General features: G+C 49.6%; 3 protein-coding genes across 3 annotated transcripts; all 3 read right to left on the bottom strand.

The window, feature by feature from the left end:
• Nucleotides 1–1,226: 1,226 nt before the first annotated feature.
• On the bottom strand, nt 1,227–2,216 carry FFAR3 (free fatty acid receptor 3). The gene has a single exon (XM_069078674.1). It carries the CDS (start codon nt 2,190–2,192, stop codon nt 1,227–1,229), a length of 966 nt encoding a protein of 321 aa, XP_068934775.1. The 5' UTR covers nt 2,193–2,216.
• Nucleotides 2,217–3,820: 1,604 nt separating this feature from the next.
• Nucleotides 3,821–4,764, bottom strand: FFAR1 (free fatty acid receptor 1). Its single transcript, XM_069078604.1, has one exon. The coding sequence runs from the start codon at nt 4,747–4,749 to the stop codon at nt 3,853–3,855; it is 897 nt and encodes a 298-aa protein (XP_068934705.1). The 5' UTR covers nt 4,750–4,764; the 3' UTR covers nt 3,821–3,852.
• Nucleotides 4,765–9,333: 4,569 nt separating this feature from the next.
• CD22 (CD22 molecule) lies at nt 9,334–18,850 on the bottom strand. The gene is made up of 14 exons (XM_069078683.1): nt 18,746–18,850; nt 17,370–17,431; nt 16,676–17,038; nt 15,435–15,743; nt 15,000–15,263; nt 14,473–14,736; nt 13,592–13,852; nt 13,023–13,286; nt 12,623–12,886; nt 11,840–11,936; nt 11,637–11,715; nt 11,101–11,207; nt 10,674–10,761; nt 9,334–10,180 (listed from the first exon to the last, which is right to left on the bottom strand). Exons 2-14 carry the CDS (start codon nt 17,401–17,403, stop codon nt 10,046–10,048), a joined length of 2,529 nt encoding a protein of 842 aa, XP_068934784.1. The 5' UTR covers nt 17,404–17,431; nt 18,746–18,850; the 3' UTR covers nt 9,334–10,045.
• Nucleotides 18,851–19,519: the final 669 nt, after the last annotated feature.

Below are 19,519 nucleotides of genomic sequence, written 5' to 3' on the forward strand. Positions count from 1 at the left end.
GGGACTTAGCCTGCACTCCTCTCTCTCTCTCTCTCTCCCCCCCCTCTCTCTCTGTCTCTCTGTCTCTGTCTCTGTCTGTCTCTCTCTGTCTCTGTCTGTCTGTCTCTCTCTGTCTCTTTGTCTCTGTCTTTCTCTCTGTCTCTCTGTCTCTCTCTCTCATACAAAATATGTACATGTAACGAGGGGGGAGGGTCTCCTAGAGGGCCTGGCATGAGGTGTTCTTTAAGTAGAGAGGAGAATGGTGTTCATGGATGGGGCCGTCCCAGGGTGGAGCAGATTGGAGGGAGGGAGGCCATGGACTATGATGGAAAGTGTGCTGCCTTGGACGCAGAGGACTTGGGCTCAAATCCCACCTTCAGTGCTTACCACCTCTTGACCCTTGGGCCAAGCTGGTTAGCCTCCTCTGGACTCAGTTTTCCCATCTGTAAAGTGAAGTTGTTTCTAAGGTCCAGCCCTTTGTTCTATCTTTGCCCAGAACCCAATGGTTTTACCTTCTATCCCTTTGCTCCCACCACCACCCCTAAATTCAAACCTCCTACATAAACTGAGAAAGGAAGAAAGAAAGACATCATTCTTGGTTACTCTCTCTACCAAGTTTATTTGTTTAATTTAGCTTTTATGATTTTACATAAATGTTAATGAGGATCTTGATTTCATAAGAGAAGCAGAAACTCGCTGGAGAAAAAGGTGTTGTGGAACTGGGTTCTCTCCCACATCCTATAGGCGACACTGCCTATACAAAGGTAACCTGCCACCCCAGGCAATGACAAACTCCAGAAATACCTTTTGTCCAAATACTAGGACACTAAACAGTTTTCCAAATTGTTCTTATCTTTTAACTCCCCCCCCCGAGGCAGAAAAGCTCACTATTAATAATTCCATCCTGCCCCCTCCCAGAAATTGATGGAAATAATGGATGTTTGCCACAAGTGGGAACTGAGAAAAAGATTCCTTTGAAAGCTGGCTATGTCTGACCCCCTCAGATCAACACATCTTTGGCTGGTCTGTGCCAAGTTATTCCTAAATTTGTAGAAAAGTTGTATTCCCAAGGGGGCTCCTTCCTGCAAATTTCCCATCTCCCACCCACTTTACTTTGTCCCATCCTTTCCCCTCTAGCCGCAGAGACTTTGTAAGTCAGCAGCACCTTCCTACCCCAGGGAGCTTAGCTTGCCCTCTGATCCCCATCTTCCCTCCCACTCCATGGCCTTGCCTCCATGTTACTGCCTTTAACTATTGGACAGTTCCTTCTCCTGTCCTTTCATCTCTTGTATTCCTGACCCATTTTTTCCCCAAAGACCCGAAGCCTCCGTCAGACTCCTGAACAACCTGTGAAAGTCCCTCTGGAAGCCAGATGACGAGAAGTAGAAAACTAGGGGATCCACACAAGAGTTCAGGGTGCTGAGCAGCAGCACGTACCCACGCCATCTTGGGCTCTTGCCCTGGATATAACCGACAACGTGGGATGCATTGTATGGGCCAAAGCAGAGGAGGAAATTGAGCATCGTGGCCCCTATCAGCCCCGCCACCCTTTTTCTCCTCTTCCAGCTGCTCCCCTTGCTGAGGATCCACACCATTTGACCATAGCAGTAGCTGGCAAGAACCAATGGGATTCCAAAAAGGACCACTGCCATCTCGAGCCTGACAGGCAGCACAATAGCCAGCTGGTCTTCCCTAAAATCCAGGTAGCAGGTCCTGTTGGTTTGTTGCTTTTGGAAAGTATCCCCCAGATATTCAGCAACATAGACCACGCTGCAGTGGGCACCTACCAACAGCCAACAGCCAACACTGACCAAGCCAGCCTGGCCAGTTCTTGACTGGGTCTTGTACCACAGAGGGTAAGCCACTCCCAAGAATCGTTCCACACTTACAGCTGTGAGGGTGAGGGAGGTAAGGTAGATGGTGGTGAAGAAAAGAAAGCCTGAGAAGGGGCATAAGAGGAAGGGCAGAGGCCAGTACATGCTGCTCGCTGCTTCTACCATCCGGAAGGGCAGGAAGACTAGCAGCAGCAGGTCGGAGATGGTCAGGTTGAGCAGAAGAACATCCACGGCCACAGGGTGACGCTTCAGTTTGCCCACAAAGACAATCAGGGCCACCAGGTTGAGGGGAAGGCCAGTGAGGAAGGTGAAGAGGTAGACAGAGAAGTAGAGCCAGTGGCTGCCGGGGAAGTAGCCCTCCACTGCATTCCTGTCCATGGTGGTTTCTGGTGGAGAGGGAAAGAAAAGGATTCAGAGTGGGAAAGCTTTCTGGGTAGTGCATGGAATGCTAGACTTAGAATTGGGAAGACCATTTAGAGCTGTGTGACCATGGACAAGGCACCCAACCTCTCTGGGCCTCAGCTTCCTCACCTATAACAGGAAGGGAGAGGACTCTCAAGTTCTTTCTGGATTTAAACCTATGATCCTACAGTGCTCTGATCTTCTGCAGCTTCCTAGTCCCTCATCCCCTCCCTACCCTCACACTCCCTTCACTAGTCTTTCTCTCCTCTCCTCCAGGGCATCAGAAGATGCTTTCTTTTTCTTGGCTCCTTCTCTCCTTCCCCTGACCCTTAGTCCTCACAACTGTCCAGGCCTGTCCCTCCTCCAGGCGCTCCCCAAGCTCTCCCTTACTCACCTCAGCCCCAGCCTGCTCCTTTCCCGCATCCAAGTGTCCCCTCCCTTCACTAGGACTGTCAGCTGGCAGAGTGCTTAGTTACTTATCTCTTGGGCACCATAAACATTGAGCAGTGAGGTCACTGTTCAGTGGTAACACAAGAGGTACTTTCATCTCTTATCCCAAGGAAATATGGAAATATGCAAACAGACAGTCAAATTCATAGCTCAAGTCTGAGCCCTCCTAAGGAGGGTGGAAAGACTTGGCCATGGCCCAAATGCACTTTCTCTCCCAGGGGCCAATTTTTCAGGGGCTTAGGTCACAGATACTCCCACCTGAATCTTGAAAAGAGCAGAAAACTTCAGACATATTCCACTATGCTCAGGTCCCACTGCTCTCCAAGACCACTTCGCCTTGTCTTAGGGGGTTGTCTCCTCTTTTCTCCTTGAGGTGGCCAAGGCATCTTGCTCTGCTGACCTTACTTCTAGCCTCTGGTGGCCATGTGAGAGGACACCCTGCCCAGTGCATTTCCTCCCACTGTCTCCTTTCCCCCTCTGGGAGGCTTTCTCCAGTGATACTCGTCCTCTCCCACCTCCCAACTTACCCCCTGAATTCCCATGTCCCTCCTGAGGGCAGGGGCTATTGGGGCATGATAGCTATCTTGAGGTATTTGAGGGGCCGTCATGTGAAAGAGGGGAGATGTTCCCCTCGGCTCCTCCAGGGTTGAGTGGCAGGGGAGACAACAAGAGGAGGAAAAATCTCGCTAGCATTAGAACAGACTGAGTCTGGAGGGAGAGCCTGAGAAGGTCAGGAGCCCCACCCCCACCCCCAGCTCTGTGTTGGGGATGTCAGAGCTGATGCCCACTGGGCCCCCATAGAGGCTCCGATCCTGACTCTGAGGCTGCACCTTCCCCTCACCCCTTCTCACTCCACCACCAAAGCAGTTCTGTTTGTGTCTGAGGTTAATGACAAAGGACTGTGGGCCACTGTCAAATGGTCTCAGGAGGGAGGAGGTTACCTCTTTCCATGCCAGGCTCTGCTCCTGCTTGTCGGGATCTGCCTTCTCCATGGGCTCTTCATGATTTGAAAGGGGGTTGAAGCTCAGTCTCCCGTGGGGCAGACAGAGAATGGCCAGCGAGTGAGTCCCCTTGATGCTGAGCTGTGGTCCCTTCTGGCCTGGCACCTCAGGACCTGGGAGCCCCCTCTTGCCTTGAGGAGATGCCCAGGACCATCTGGTACCACACCCCTTCTGCCCAAAGGCTGCTACTTCTGGGCTGTCCCACCTTGAGTCCCTATGGTCCCACGCCTCTGGCCAGCCTTGTTCCCCAAGTACCCAGACACCAGTGGGTTGAGCACACAGCTCCAGGATCCCATGATCAGCCCAAGATTCCTCCAGTGGTTCCCAGCCTCTGGCTTCATGAAACTGGCCACATGGGAAGCATTGTAAGGCCCGAGGCAGAGCAGTAGAGTGAGCAGTGCCCCTCCAGCCACACGAGCAGCTCTGAGCTTCCGACTTCGACTCAGGCCTGAGCGGGCCAGGGCCCGCAGGCAGCCCACATAGCAGAAAGCAGTGACAGCCAAAGGGAGGAAAAAGAGAAGGAGGGCCATACTGAGACGAGCAGGGCCAGCCCATATTGGGTCCCAGGCTTCCAGACAGATGGGGGAGCCATTGATTGCAACAGTCATTCCCAGGGACTTTGTGCTGTTCTCCTGGCTTTCCTGACTTTCCAGTCCAAGCACCAGCCCCAAGTGGAAAAGGACCAGCCCCCAGATCCCTACGCACACACCCCGGGAATAACAGGGCCTCCGTATAGCTTGGTATCCCAATGGGAAGGCTGCCCCAAGGTAGCGGCCAACACTGAGGGCAGCCAGAAAGATACCCCCAGCATAAAGTGGGACAAAATGTATCAAAGCAAAGGCTGGGCAAAATGAGTCTGGGAGAGGCCAGATTCCCCCTGCCAGGGCCTCAGCTGCCTTCAGGGGTAGAGAGGTGGTCAGCAGCAGGTCAGAACAGGCCAGATGGAGGGTGTAGACAAGGCTTGGGGTAAGGCGGAGCCGTGCGTGGGACACAGCCTCACTGAGGAGTATGACATTGAGGGGAAGGCCCAGTGTAAAGGCAGTGGCATAGAGGGCAAAGGAGAGCTGCCCTGGGATGTCCATGGTGCTGAGAAACAGGAGAACGGATCCTAGGGGCCTCACCTCTACCAGCCCTTCTTGTGGGACTTGGGGAACCAACCGTTCACACTCTCCGGGCCTTAGCTTCTGGTCTTTAAAATGAATAGAACAATCCATGTTTCAGGATCAAATGGACCCACAGAATTCCAAGTCAAAGTACAGTAGAATTACCAAGTACTTCTTTCTTAATGATCTCAGGCAATGCAGGGAGAATCAAAGCATGGCTTGCAGTTAGAGGCATGGACACACATATATGCAGCCCACACCTTCCCCTGAGTGGAGCCCCAGCCCCCTCCCAATTCAGCCTCTTGGCAGCTGGGCAGCTGGCTGAGCAGTAAATAGAGAGAAGGTGACTGCTGATACTCACCTGGGCCATTGGGAAAGCAGGTATTGGGAGCTGATTGTGTTGCCCAGAGGACAGCTGGGAAACGGAGGAGAGCAGCTCTGGAAACAGGCAGAGTTGGAAGGGAGTAGGTTCTCCTGGGAAACAGTCCAGAAAAAAACTGTGGTGGGCACAGGTCAGGGGAAACTAGGTGCTGAGAAGAGAGAAGAATAACCTCTGGGGGTGTCCTGGGGAATAACAGTCAGAGATTAGGGGACATCGAGGGGAGGAGGAGGAGGTCTCATGGGGCACCAGGGCCCTGGGGTGGGGAGGAAGCTGGAGCTCCCATTGGGGAATGGTGAGTTTAGAAGGGGAGCAGAAAGGAAGCACTCACCTTCTCGAAGCTGCGGGCTGCCTCTGAGCCTTGAGGACCAACCCTCAGGGGCTGAAGTTGGGCACAGTGCCAAAGCAAGAGCAGAGGGAGGGGGGGTCAGGGCCATAAAGTAGGGTGACCCTGCAGCCTGAGTGAGCAGCTAATGGGGCATCTCTGGCTTCAGCTGGGGGGAGGGGAGAGGGCTTTGAACCTCAGGGCCCAGTGCCTGGATCCTTGCAGGAAAGTGAACTATGGCCAGACTCTGGCCTGTAGGTAGGCCGCAGAGTGTTTGTGGGGAAAGCAGGGGACTAGGAAGGAAGACAGTTGAGCTCTTATCTAGCTGGAAGGAGACCCTGGAATGGGGTCGAAGCTGAAAGGCAAAGGGAGCTGGGTTAGGAGCTGGGTGGGGGGCTGTCCCTGTTTGCCAAACCCCCTGGCCTCCCTCAACATGAGTCATTCTGGTTTCTCCTCATGCCTCAATGGCTCTTGTCTACAGCCACACCGCCTAGTCAATTAGCCATGAAGCAGCCTTATGTCAATAGGGCAGGAGATGGGATGGGAAAGCAACCACTGGTTGCTAAGGAAACTCTTGGTCCCACAAATATCCCCCAAGGAATTGCTTTCCTCTTCTCATATGTAGCCCTACTTTCAACCTATTAATTCATGCTCTGACTGTGCTCCACAAATCTACAAATCAGAGACTCCTGACATGGAGGCACTTCGAGGCCCATCTTTTTCCTGTTGCTTTAAAATCTTGCTTTCCCCAGAAGACTTTCTAAAGAAATGAGATGGGACTACTAAAACATTATTTTATAGAACTAGAAAAAATAGTAACAAAATTCATCTTGAAAAACGAAAGGTCCAGAATATCCAGGGAATGAATGAAAAGAAATGCAAGGGAAGGTGGCCTAGCTGTACCAAATGTAAAACTGTATTATAATGCAGCAATCATCAAAACTACTTGGTACTGGCTAAAAAATAAAGTGGTAGGTCAGCAGAGTAGTCAGGTTACACAAGACACAGTAGTCAATGACTATAGTAATCTACTTTTTGATAAATGCAAAGATTCCAGATTCCGGGATAAGAACTTACTATTTGATGAAAACTGGAAAATAGTATGGCAGAAACCAGGTATAGATCAACATCTTCTTACACCATGTTACCAAGATAAAGTCAAAATGGGTACATGATTTAGACAAAAAGGGTGATACTATAAACAAATTAGGAGAGCAAGGAATAATTTATCTGTCAGATCTATGGAGAAGGGAAGAATTTATGAGCAAACAAGAGATAAAGAACATTATGAAATGCAAAATGAGTAATTTTGATTACATTAAATTAAAAAGGGTTTGCACAAACAAAGCCAATGCAACCAAGATTAGAAAGGAAGCAGGAAGCTAGGAAACAATTTTTACAGCCAGTGTCTCTGATAAGGGCCTCATTTCTAAAATAGATAGAGAATTGAGTCAAATTTATAAAAATACAAGTCATTCCCAGTTGATAAATGGGATATGAATAGGCAGTTTTCAGATGAAGAAGTTAAAGCCATCTATAGTCATATGGAAAAAATGCTCTAAATAACTATTGATTAGAGAAATGAAAATTAAAAGAACTCTGAGTTACTGCCTCACACATGTCAGATCGGCTAACATGATAAAATAGGAAAATGATCAATGTTGGAGAAGATGTGGAAAAACTGGAACACTAATGCATTGTTAGTGGAGTTGTGAATTAATCCAACCATTTTGGAGAGCAATTTGAAACCATGCCCAAGGGATTACAAAACTTTGTATACCTTTTGACCTAGCAATACCACTTCTAGGTCTGTATCCCAGAGATTATAAAAATGGGGGAAAGACCCACATGTACAAAAATATTTATAGCAGCTCTTTTGGTGGTGGCCAAGAATTGGAAATTGAGGGGATGCCCATCAATTGGGGAATGGCTGAACAAGCTGTGGTATATGAATGTGATAGAATAAGAAATGATGAGCAGGTAGACTTCAGAAAAACCTGGAAAGGCTTGCATGAACTGATGCTCAGTGAAGTGAACAGAACCAGGAGAACTTTGTACACAATTAACAGCAACATTGTGCGATGACCAACTTTGATAGACTTAGCCCTTCTCAGCAATGCAGTGATCTAAGACAATTCCAAAAGACCCATGATGGAAAATGCCATCCACATCCAGAGAAAGAACTATGGAGTCTGAATTCAGATTGAAGCAGACTATTGCCTTTTTTTTTCTTTCTCATGGTTTTTCCCTTTTGTTCTAATTCTTCTTTCACAACATGACTATTGTAGAAATATGTTTAATATGATTGTGCCTATATCAGATTGCATGCCATCTTGGGGAAGGGGAGAGGAAGAAGGGGGAGAAAATTTAAAACTCAAAATCTTTATAAAAGTGAATGTTGCAAACTAAAAATAAATAAATTTTAAAAGAGGAAAAAAATGAGAAGGAGAAGTCACTGGTGGTATCTCTGAGGCAGAAATTGATCTGACAAACCTTTACTTTCTCCCCCACTGCCCCTCTCCTTCACTATAGAATATTTCTGGAGCGATCAGAGAAGAGCCAATGCTTCCAGACCTCTAAGTCCTACAGGGCCAAGGGCAGCTCAATTCTATGGCTGCATGTCCTCCCCATGGCACATTTTGGTCCACCTTCTCTGACCTCCCCTGGTCCTGGCCTAAAAGAGACAGTGGCCCCCATCTCTCCTCTCTGGGTCTAGGCCGTCCAACCCTGGAGTCCCCTCTATGACTCTTTCTACTGTCTATTGTCCTGTTTCTCCCATCTGCTCCTCTCAATAGCTATGAGGTCAGGGCCACGCTGGCCCAAGGCAGCTGGGCGCTGCAGTGGGGACTCCAGGCCTGGAGTCAGGAAGACCTGAATTCGAATCTGACCTCAGACACTTACAAATGTACAAGTCACTTCACCCTGTTTGCCTCAGTCCTCTCATCTGTAAAAGGGGAGAGTAATAGCACTTATCTCATAGAGATATTGTGAGGAACGAGTGAGATATCAGTGGAAATAATCAAACCTAGTTAGTGGTATATAAATGTTAGCTATTATTACTCTGTGTAGGATAGGTCATCTCCTCTCCCAGCTTATTTTGCACCCAACAGGGGTGCACTGGTTCCCCTTCCCCTACACACACACACACATTCATGCACACTCACACACACTTACACACACATGCTCACACACTCACACTGACATGCATGCACTCGCACATGTAGACACACTCACAAACACATAGACACACACATTCACACAGACATACACATGCACTCACACAGACACACACATAGACACATATATAGACACACATTCACATGCACTCACACACTTACACACACATACACACCCACACCCACGCACATAGACACAAACATACAGATATACTCACAACTCACACACACACACTCATACACAGTCACACATGCACTCACACATAGACACACACATAGACACATGCACACTCACAAACACACAGACACACTCACACACAGACACACTCATACACATAGATGCACACATACAGACACACACTCACAAACACACACACTTACACATGCTCACACACACTCACACTGACATGCACACACACATGTAGACACACACATAGACATATATAGACACATACACACTCACATACACACATTCACACACTTACACACAGTCACACATGCACTCACACAGACACACAGACACACATACACACTCACAAATACACAGACACACACTCATACACATAGACACACACTCAAAAACACACACACACACACACATACACTGAATAAATTTCTACAGAATTACTATGACAGCTTCTGTCTTTGACAATCTGGCCACGAAATGTGCAGGGCTCTTCTCTTGGTTCGCCACCCTTGTGATGTCTTCTTTGTTCCCTTTCCCCTCCTTCCCCAAATGCATTGACCTACATAGAACAAAAATAGCTTACTGGCCATCCGAGTTTTTATTTCTTTCTGTTTGTCTCAGAAGCAGCGTTCCTCTAACCTCTCCCATTAGCAGGGACAGAGGCTGGGTGATTAGAAACTGAATGAAGGCTTTAGGGAAGGGACTGACAGGTAGAACTCAGCTCCCTTAGCACTTACTGTCCATCTCCATCCAAAGCACGCTCTGGATCCTCCCTTTGACAGGGGACCTTGGTGGGACATGAAAGCCAGGGCGGGGGTTGGGATTCAGCTAGGAAGAGGAAGAAAGGATACACAAGAATGGGGTGGGAAGGGCTTGAGTCTACTTATATGAAAGGAAGTGACTGGTGAGAACGGAGGGGAGGATTGGAGCGTGTCAGTGTGCACACACCCACAGAAAGGGCAAGGACCAGATGCAGGCTTTTGGAAGTACGGCACTGTCAGAGCACAGCAGTAAGGGGCACAGTGGAGGTGCCAGGAGGTCTTCTCCTAAGTCCCGGGTAGAAACTTCGCAGCATTAATTGCAGGGTAGGGTATGACGGCCCATTGAGCAGCTGATCAGATCGGCACAGTCCTAGGCACTAGTCACCGATTCCTTTAACTTGCCCCCATGAAAGGCCATCGGGGCATGAGGCTTCTTTATCCCCACGTTCAATGTCTCAGAGTCACATACTCCACCCCCTCCTGCATGGGGGGCCTCTCACCCTCCCCAAAATGAATCAGTTCAGAGTAATGTAATCCTTCTTCTTCGGGAGGAGACTGGGGCATCACATTCTCATAATCCCCCTGGGGAGAAAACAGAGGCCGCTGAGAGCCCTTAGTCATCTTCCCAGCCCACTTTTCTCTATTGTCATTTCTCCATCTCCCTTCACTCTCTGCCCTCCCTCTGTCATTAATTCTGTTTTTTCATTTCTTTTTGTTTTTTTGGAGGGGCAATTGGGATTAAGTGATTTGCCCAAGGTCACACGGATCGTAAGTGTTAAGTGTCTGAAGCCGGATTTGAACTCAGGTCCTCCTGACTCCAGGGTCAGTGCTCTGCTCACTGTGCCACCTAGCCACCCCAAGTTTCTTCATTTCTGACCAGAGAATCTGAGACGTGTTCTTCTTGTGAGAGGAGTTAGGGAGCAGCTCCTTGGATAACCACCTCGTGAGCTTCTAAGCTGAGGCATTCTGGGAAGTGTGGTCCAGGCTTTGACTCAGCCTCTACCCAGCAGCCCCTCACTCAATTTAAACCAGTTTCACGCTGTCTCCACCCTCCTTGACATCTCTGCCGCCTTACCCCCTGAGGTTTCTGCACCACAGAATAGATAACACTTTGATCCTCAGTTTGAAGACTGACGGGTGAGGTCTCCAGATACCTAGGAACTCTGACAAATGAAAGCAGGTGTAAGCAGGCCTCCCCTTTGCCTCCAGCCACCTCCCAGCCCTGTGTCTGTGGCCTCACTCACCTAAAGAGCCTTCTATCCAGCCTTGTCCTTGGCTCTCTTTCCAGGACCAGGCATCCCAGGGTCCATCTACCTCTCCCTGATGGTCTCTAATCACTTTCTCTCTGGGGACCTTTCCTCCTCCTCCTCCCCCAGCACACTCTCATTTCTATTTCAGGTTAGGCCCCCAACTCCCCAAGCTTCTAGCTCTGCCTTCTCTAGTCCCACCCAAATATCCTTCCCCTTTCTCTCCCTCCCCAGTACCCAGCTCCTGACACTCACAGAGCCCTGTCAGGAAACTGCAAGGTAGCATAATTGATCCTCTCCTCCACTGCAGGATTGTAATAACCCAAGGATTGGGGAGCTGCTGCAGAGTGGGGCCTCCTCATCTGAGAAAGAAACAAGGCTTCAGCCCCAGCCCTTCTCCTGTCCCTCCCCCCTCCCTTGGCTGCCCACAGTCTGCCCTCCCCTCTAGCCAGGATCTCTCCCAGCAACATCCTAAATCACCCCTTGTTTTGGAGCCATACTCTCTGGACTCTTGAAATCTGGTCCTGACATCAGCCCTGTGAGGTTCATAACCCAAGTACTCTCATCCACATTTGACAGATTCAGAAGCTAAGACTAAGTGTGTTAGTCATTTGTTCAGTCAAACAGCCAATAATTCCAGAAACTGAAGCCTGAACTCAGGTCTTCAAACCCCAAGCCCAGTCACTTCTCCCCCATACTAGGCTGCCTCCAATGCTGTCCCATCACGTCTTCTGTTCTCCTGCTAACTCCCAGGACAGTCTGCCCTCGGTCTCCTTGTCCTTGCTTCCTACCTTCTTATTCCTGATAAAAAAAGAGCCCTGTGTTCTGGGCCTCTCCTGAAAATCCTGTTCTCCTCTGATCTTCTGCCAGCTGTAGGGCAAAAGAGAGTGAAGAGGTGAGAGGTGAGTGCCAGGAGCCAGAGCACTTGGGGCCTGGGAGCAGAGCCAAGGGTTAGGATTGGCGGAGAGGAAAGAGACCCCCAAGGGGAGCTCACCATCGGACAGACTGGAACCCCAACAGGGCCAGGAGGAGGAGAGCCAGGCACACCCCAAACCCCAAGGCAGTTCGCTTGCCAATGGTCTCTGGGCTGTCTGGAGAAGGAAGGAAAGGTTCCTTTTGTGGGTGCTGTTAATTAATCATCGGGCTCTGCTGCAAGGTCGCCTTTTGGTACTGCTAGAGGCCTGTTCTCTCATCTGCCCTGTCTCTGGCTGGCTCCATCAGTCAACCATCCTTGTTCTCAGCTTGTAGCACCCTAGACAAGGGCCTGGTGGGGCTGTCTTCAGAAGGGAGACAGCCTTTCTGCCAATGTGGAGCCCCGGGCCTACTGGGGAGCCCCTTCCCTATGGGCCGCTACGGTATATGAGAATGGAGGTGACAGGACATACGCAGAGGACAATTCACCAATGTGACAATAACAAGAACAAACAGAATTCTTGAGGCCAAGGAGGGCTAACAGTAGGTGGGATTCACCTGGACGAGCTTCTTGGGAGTAGGTGAGCTCTGAGCCAGGCTTCAAAGGGAAAAGAAAAGCATGGCTTGGTGGACCAAATGGGGTATACCACCCCCGGGCAGCAAATGGTCTCTTGGAGAGCTTGTCAGGAGGAAGAAGCAAGAGTTGGCTGGAGCCAGGGGCTCGGTGGGGAATAATGAAAGAGGAGCTGGGAAGCAGGGTGATGTGGCCAGGTTGGGGTGGGGGGACTAGAAACCAAGATGAGGAGCAGTCTTATGCCTCAGGGCCAGAGTTGGAATGGGAACATAAGGGTGGGGAAGGCCTTACAATAGACAGTGAGAGTGGCAGGGCGCGACTCCCCCGTGCCCAGCTTGTTGGTCCCTTGGCACCAATAAGCCCCGGATTGGTGGGTCATCACAGGCCACAAGGTCAGCTTCTGACCATAGTTATCAATCTTTTGCCCTTTCCAGTCAAACCAGGTGTAAAGGTCAATGGCTGGATTAGCATCAGCCTCACAAGTCAGGACCACGCTTGTCTTCTCCATCACCACGTCACTTGGGACAATGGATACTTGAAGGTGCCTGGGTGCATCTGCAGGGGGCAAGAGAGTCAGAACCCCAGATACCCCGTCTCTGCCCTTCCTCCCAGGCCCAAAAGCATCATACTCAGTCACTCTCCTTCCCCCTTTCAGACCTCTTCACCCCATCACCCAAGCCCTGCCACTCACACTGGACTTTCAGGTCCCATTCCGGAGACTGGGTTTGTCCGATAGAGTTGGTGACAAAGCAGCTGTATAGTGCAGAGTCTTCTGGGGAGATGGAGCTCCAATTCAGGTACTTCCCATCTTGAAAATGCTTTCCATTTTGAGTCCAGGAATAATGTACATTTCTGGGGTGACTGGAGCTGAATTCACATTGAAGTCGCACTTGGTCTCCAGAACGGATGTCAGATTCGGGAGTTACCAGAATTATTTTAACATCTCTTGGGGCATCTAGGGAGAGAATTCACTGCTGAGTTAACCTAGGTCCCAGGTAGCTTGTCTTCTTAGCCCTCCCAGGACCCCGCTTCCTGACCACCTTCTCTCAGGCCTCCCTTCCAGACTCTACTCTCCTTCACAAACCCAAGGACCTAGGCTTCCTTTCCTCCTACCCCCACATACCATCCTGATGCCTAGCTGTCCTTTCAAGCCCCTAGACGTCTTGGTCCCACTCCTTGATTCCCCTTCTGGAGTCCCCTTGGGCAACTCTCCCTTGCAACCCTGAGTCCTCTTCCTCTTGCATTCCCTTGCCCTCTTACATTGTACATCCAGGTTGACAGGGGTTGCTTGAGAACATTCAGTGTTGCAGGCCCAGCAAGTGACCGACTCAGCATTCCAAGGGATGCTCTGAATGGTTAAAACATCGGAATAGGGTCTGCCTTTTTGAGAGAATTGTGGTCCCCACAAGTATTTATGGACCGGGGGGTTACTTTGTTCGTAGGAACAGGAGAGGATCACTGAGTCACCTTCTCGGATTGGTGTTTGGCTCTTGATAGTCAGGGTGACCCCAGTGGGGGGATCTGGCAGAGAAATAGAGAATTGAGCAGGGAGGGAGGGAGGGCCCGGTCATCCCACCTGTCCTCTCAAGCCCTCCCCTTTCCACTCTGCTGTTCCTGCTATTGATTCTCTTCTCCTATCACTTTAAGAACTCTTGAACTTATCAGAAGAAAGCTGATGGCCTCCCTCAGGTATTCAGCAGAAGGGCAGAAATCACTTCTTGCTACATTTCATCTAGTGCTTTTGTCCTGCCATCGATCACACTAGTGTATCCCCAACTGTGAGCTTCCTGAGATTATAGACTGTGCCTATGGAATTTATTCTAACCCAATGCAAAGTATAGCACGTTCTAGCTAGGTGGATGTGGGTAAATCACAGAAGCTTTCCAAGCCTCAGTGTCCTCATCTGTGAAATGGGTGTGTATTTCCACAACAACTTTTAAGAGTTCAAATAAGATAATGTGTCTAAGGTATTCTGTAAACCATGGAATGCTATATAATTGCCAACTCTTATATTGTTATTAGTAAGAATTCATGTTTTAAGGAAGGCTTGGTGACCAGTTCTACACATAGCTCTTTGGTCATCCCCAAACCCCCTGCCATGTCTTTGCCCGGTCCAGACGTTGTATGCATGGCCCCCTTACACTGCACATCCAGCCTGGCTCTCTCGCTGACTTCGCCCCAGCCCTCACTGTTCTCAGCCATGCAGGTGTACTGGCCAGTCTGCTGCCGGTTGACCTCTTGGAACCTGAGATTCTGTTCCTTCTCTCCCTCAATCTTCTTCTCATCTTGAAACCAGGCATAATTGGTTGGAGTAGGGTAGGCAACAGTCACACAAGACAGTTCCACAGTCTTGTTCTCTGTCACACTCAAGTCAACAGGGACAACCTTGGAAAACTTGGGGGAATCTGGAAGGAGAAGATAGAAGCTGGCATGAAGTCAGTGGGGTGATCCTACTGTCCAGCAAATAATCCTGAGAATTCCCATCTTTGCTCTTGTCCCAGTCCATTTTTCCATCTCTGTCCCTCAAACACCCCCACACAGCCAAAAAAAAAAACCCCGAAAAACAATAAACCATCATGAATCAGTTCCTGGCCCTCCACTGTTCCCCAAACTTACTCCAAAGACTCTCCGATCCCTTGCTACATCCCCAACCCCGTGATCAGCTCACATAGGACTTGCAGGTGCACTGATTCTGATCTCCCCAGGCCCATTTCATTCTCTGCCTCACAACGGTAATCTGCCGTCTGTTCCCAATTCACGTGGGGCAGAGTCAGAATTTCACCCCAATTCTGCACACTCTCTCCATTTTTGAACCAGAAGAAGTTGCCTTTGATTGTGGGGTTGCTGCTTTGGACCAAACACTTCAGAATCACTGATTCTCCCTCCTTCACTTCTAGGTGGGGGCTTGCCTCAATAGTTATCTTTGGGGTATCTGGAAGGGCAGAGAGTAAGTCAAATGAAAAGAGAATCTGTCAGAGAGATTGAGGGAAGGAATTCATTGGGAAGATTCGAAGGTCTGCGATTCTAGAACTCCACCGGACAGATCCCTCCAGTCCATATGGTTACGTTAGGGATGGAAAGGGTGCTGCTTGAGGAGACTCACGCTTCACATCCAGCCGCACGGCCTTCTCAGAGAGACGCTGCTGGTCAGTGTGCCAGAGCTGGCAAGCCAGCTGCTTGTCATGGTGAGTCCAGTTCAGACTGAATGTGAACTTGCTCTCTGTCAAGACCCTCTGTGCTCCGACACTCAATGGGTTCTCAACCTGGCCCAGTGGAACCTTTTGCCCATCCAGGAACCACTGCAGGCTCACAGGGTAGTCAGAACAGGAGTAGTTCAGAGAGCAGGTCACGGTTACTTTTTGGAACTCTTTGAGTTGCTGGGGGAGCTGAATGTGTGGTTGAGGTGCAGACTCTGAGGGAGAAAAGGAAGAAGGAGCTAGGACAGGAGGAGGAAGGGGGCCTCTTAGCTCTAATCTGGGAGGGTTGGAGAAGGGCACCCTCTGCCTAGGGGGTTTCTCAGAATCTCCTTCAGGACAGTTTCCCAATTAGTGCTGCCTGACTCCAGCCACTCCTCTGCCCAGTGGCCCCTTTGCAAGGAGCCTGCGATCTGTGCCATGGAAACAGTCATTTCTTAGAGCTTGCTTTGTAAGTATTCAGAGTAGCAGTAGTAGCAAATAATAAAAGTAGTAGTATAATCATAGCGGTAATGACATCGTTGACATCACACCTTTAAGGTTGAATTTGGTTACCAGGGCCCCAGGAGGTAGGGTGGCAGTGCAAGGAACCCAGCCCAAATGACTGGAGCTCACTCTGCCCTTCTCGAAATTATTTTTTGTCTTTCTATGTATCTTTGTGCATGTTCCACTCCCTGCCCTCCCCTGACCCCAGAATGCAAGCTCCTTGAGGACAGGAACCATTCACTTTTTCTCTATATCCCTCTTGCACAGTGCCTAGCACCCAGTAAGAGTGATTCATAAAGGATTGTTGAATTGGAATGAGGGTTATGCCCTTTTTCTAGAGAGGAATATTCTATCTGTCCCAAGGAGAATTCTCGGAGAGCAGGGACTCTACCCTGCATCAGACCGTGGCCCTCCCTAGGAGGACCTGCCTCTTTTGTCGGGCTAACAGCTCCTTGAGACCAGGAACTGGGTCATCTTCTCCTTTTGTGCCTCCCTGCCAGGGCCCAGCACAGAGTAGCCCGGGCTTGCCCAGTCGGCCTCCAGCAAAACCCAGAATGGTTTGCTTAGGGAATGAGGAGCCCCGAGCAGCATGCCTGGGCTTGAGGGTGGGGTGGGGTGGGGTGAGGGCGGGGAGCCTGTTCTTCCCCTTCCCCTGGCCCCTCACCAGTGACATTGAGGTGCACATAGGTCATCCATCTATCTTGGGGGACCATGGTGGTCAGCCTCAGCCCCAGGATCCCACTGTCGGAGACCTGCACCGGATTGATGAGCACGCTGCAGTCCTCTCCTCTTTTCGATGTCAGAAGCTTTGTCCTTTTGTTCTCATGGGGATTGGACTTGACAAAGAGGATGGTCCCATAGAACGTACTGTTCCTGTCATTATACTGAGGATTGTGGTACAAGATGAAGTCATCTAGTCTTCTGATTCCATCGTAGAAGCAGGGGATCTGGATACAGGTGCCATTCCAGGCATAGAGGAAATCTTTGAGCTTGGCATCCTGATGACAGAGACCCAGAACCAGGAATCCTGGGCCCCCAAAAGGCAGGCAGGAGAGAGAGGGAGGGAGTGGGGTCAAGGGAGAAAATAGATTCTGTTTGGGGGATAACGAGACAGAAAAAACACAAAACAGTTTACACAAAGACTAGACCAAGAGGGGAAACCACACACACACACACACACACACACACGTGGAGGCCGTAGAGGAAGAGGAAGAGCACAAGAGACACAGGTGAGAGCGGTCTCCCTGGTGGGCTCTCCTATGAAGACGGCTTCTGCCACTCCCTCCCACATCGTCCTCTTACCTAAAACCTCCCTCCCTCCCCAGCTCCTGCTCCCAGGTCCTGGTGACAGTCCTTACCAACAGTCAGAAATGAAAGCTGAAGGAGCTTCATGATGGCACCTCTGGCCGGGTCAGGGTTCCTGAAAAGGGAAAATGCACTCTCGGGTCAGTCAGGGAAGTCTCTTTTCTCCAGGATGCGCTCCTTGGTTACTCCCACCCAGTGCTGCCCATTGTTTTCCTTCTGAGTCCCCTGCAGTCCGCTGCTCTTAGCTGTGGTTGTGGAGCTTTCTGGGTTCATCACTCCTTTGTATGTTTGCGGGAGGCACGCCCGTTTATAGCTGCATTTGTCTATCTTGTCTCCCCTTTGAGATTGGGAGTTGGGGAGAAGACTCCTTCCCCTCCTGTTTTTTTCTCTCTCCCATGATATTCAGTCTAGAATTCTGCACCGGGAAAACTCATTCCAGGGTGTTGACTCACGAAGTCCAAAAGATGAGGGAATGAAGGCATGATGAAGAGGGCCCCCTACCCTCACCCCACCCCAACATCTGTTTCACTTTCTGAATGCACATATATTGCCTTTCTTGTCCCTGGTTATGATTAACATTTGCATAAAGTTAAATTTGTCTCTAGTTACATGGCAGGTGCCTTTAGCATGGTCCCTTGGGGAATGACCAGGATGTGCCGATAGAGTGTGTCTCCTGTCACATCAGATTCACTCCCATCTCCACCCTTTTTGCCCTCCCCATGTGGTTTCCCTCCTAAAGCTTGTTTTTTAAAAAAAGGAACTGATATGGGACAGATACTACAGCAAAGGAAGCTGGCATAGGTACAGACAGGAAGCAAGAAACTGCCCAAAAGGCTGCAGGGTCAAGGCTATTCTTTGGGATAAATAGAATTTAAAAGGTAGCCGCGGAGAGAGATGTGCTTAAGAAGCTGGACATGATCAAATCTTACCGCCCCAGGGCTCCCACAGTGGACTAAACTCGGGGATAAATGGCTCCATGCCACAGTAATGATTATAGTTCTCAATCATTAGGCCCAACCTCAGCCAGCACATGCCATCCAGCTCCCCAAAGTGCTCAGCCTTAGGCCAGATCCACTCCTGACTTACCCTGGTGAGGAGCCTGACTCAGGACCCCAGGGGCAGTAACAGGGACAGTGTGCTATGTATCCTTGCTTCAAGCTACCAGAAAGTCTCAGGCTCACTACCATTAAGGGGTGCTCCCACCTTAGTACAGTGATCAGGGCAGAAAGAGAAGGAGGTTGGGGATAAATCAGGACCCAGACATAGAGGGCTTGTTGCAGCCCGTGTTAAAGGTAACATCAAGGAGAGGGTAGTTAGTGCTGACCAAGGAAGACACTTGGTAATTGAATGGGGTTACAAGACTATCTGGGGAGGGGGCCAGAGAGAAAGGGAAGGTGTAAGATAAGGAAAGAGTAGGGTGCCTTTTTACCTGCTTCGTGTACATCCTCTGTCTCTCCCTCCTTAGGGGTGAAAACAGCATCAATGAGAAAGAGGAAGGTTTTTGCTTTTTACATCGAGCCCTAACCCGTGACCTAGTCAGTCTCCTCCCCCGTCTTGAGGTATTAAGGGTAACTGAGAATAAATCTGAAAGTGTTAATGGAGTGGGAAGAAAGAATTTGGGGTGAAAAGGAACAACTAATTTACTTAGATGCAGTCTTGGTTATTGAGCTGATGGATTGTACAGAATGAAATGTGTTTAATGGCAGGTCAGTTGCCCCTGGCCACTACCTTCCTTGTTTTCCCTTCTCTACCCAACACAGTTCAGGAAATTAAAATCCATTTCAGTACAATCTAGTATGGTTTTAAAAAATTATATAAAGCATCATGAAGTCAAATAAAAATTACATTGTGGATTTGTTGTTGTTCTGTCATTTCAGTCTCATCCAATTCTTTGTGACTTCATCTGGAGTTTTCTTGGCAGAGACACTGGAGGGGTTTGCCATTTCTCTCTCCAGCTCATTTTACAGATGAAGAAGCTGAGGCAAGCAGGGTTAATTGACTTGCCCAGGGTCACACAGCTAGTAAGTGTCTGGGGTCAGATTTGAACTCTGCAAAATGGGTCTTCCTGACTCCAGACCTAGCTCTCCGTGTGCTATGGTGCCACCTAGCTGCCCCATTGTGGATTATCCGCCATTTAAAAAATAGCCATTATCCCCAAAACGCAGAACTAGAAAAATGGCATAGAACTTAGAGAGCCCTCTAG

The sequence above is a fragment of the Petaurus breviceps genome, unplaced genomic scaffold (assembly GCF_028583685.1).
Source record: "Petaurus breviceps papuanus isolate PSGF00001 unplaced genomic scaffold, PetGlider_PUasm1.0 91041, whole genome shotgun sequence".
In the NCBI taxonomy this organism is placed as follows: domain Eukaryota; kingdom Metazoa; phylum Chordata; class Mammalia; order Diprotodontia; family Petauridae; genus Petaurus; species Petaurus breviceps.

What these genes read in the sequence shown, in the direction of transcription:
- FFAR3 (XM_069078674.1), bottom strand. Translation starts at nt 2,192, where the DNA reads ATGGACAGGAATGCAGTGGAGGGCTACTTCCCCGGCAGCCACTGGCTC.
- CD22 (XM_069078683.1), bottom strand. Translation starts at nt 17,403, where the DNA reads ATGAAGCTCCTTCAGCTTTCATTTCTGACTGTTG. An exon ending in GCTTTCATTTCTGACTGTTG is followed by an intron (nt 17,039 to 17,369) that starts GTAAGGACTGTC and finishes TTGGGGGCCCAG; the next exon opens with GATTCCTGGTTCTGGGTCTC. An exon ending in AGCCAGGCTGGATGTGCAGT is followed by an intron (nt 13,853 to 14,472) that starts GTAAGGGGGCCA and finishes TTTCTCTGCCAG; the next exon opens with ATCCCCCCACTGGGGTCACC.
- FFAR1 (XM_069078604.1), bottom strand. Translation starts at nt 4,749, where the DNA reads ATGGACATCCCAGGGCAGCTCTCCTTTGCCCTCTATGCCACTGCCTTT.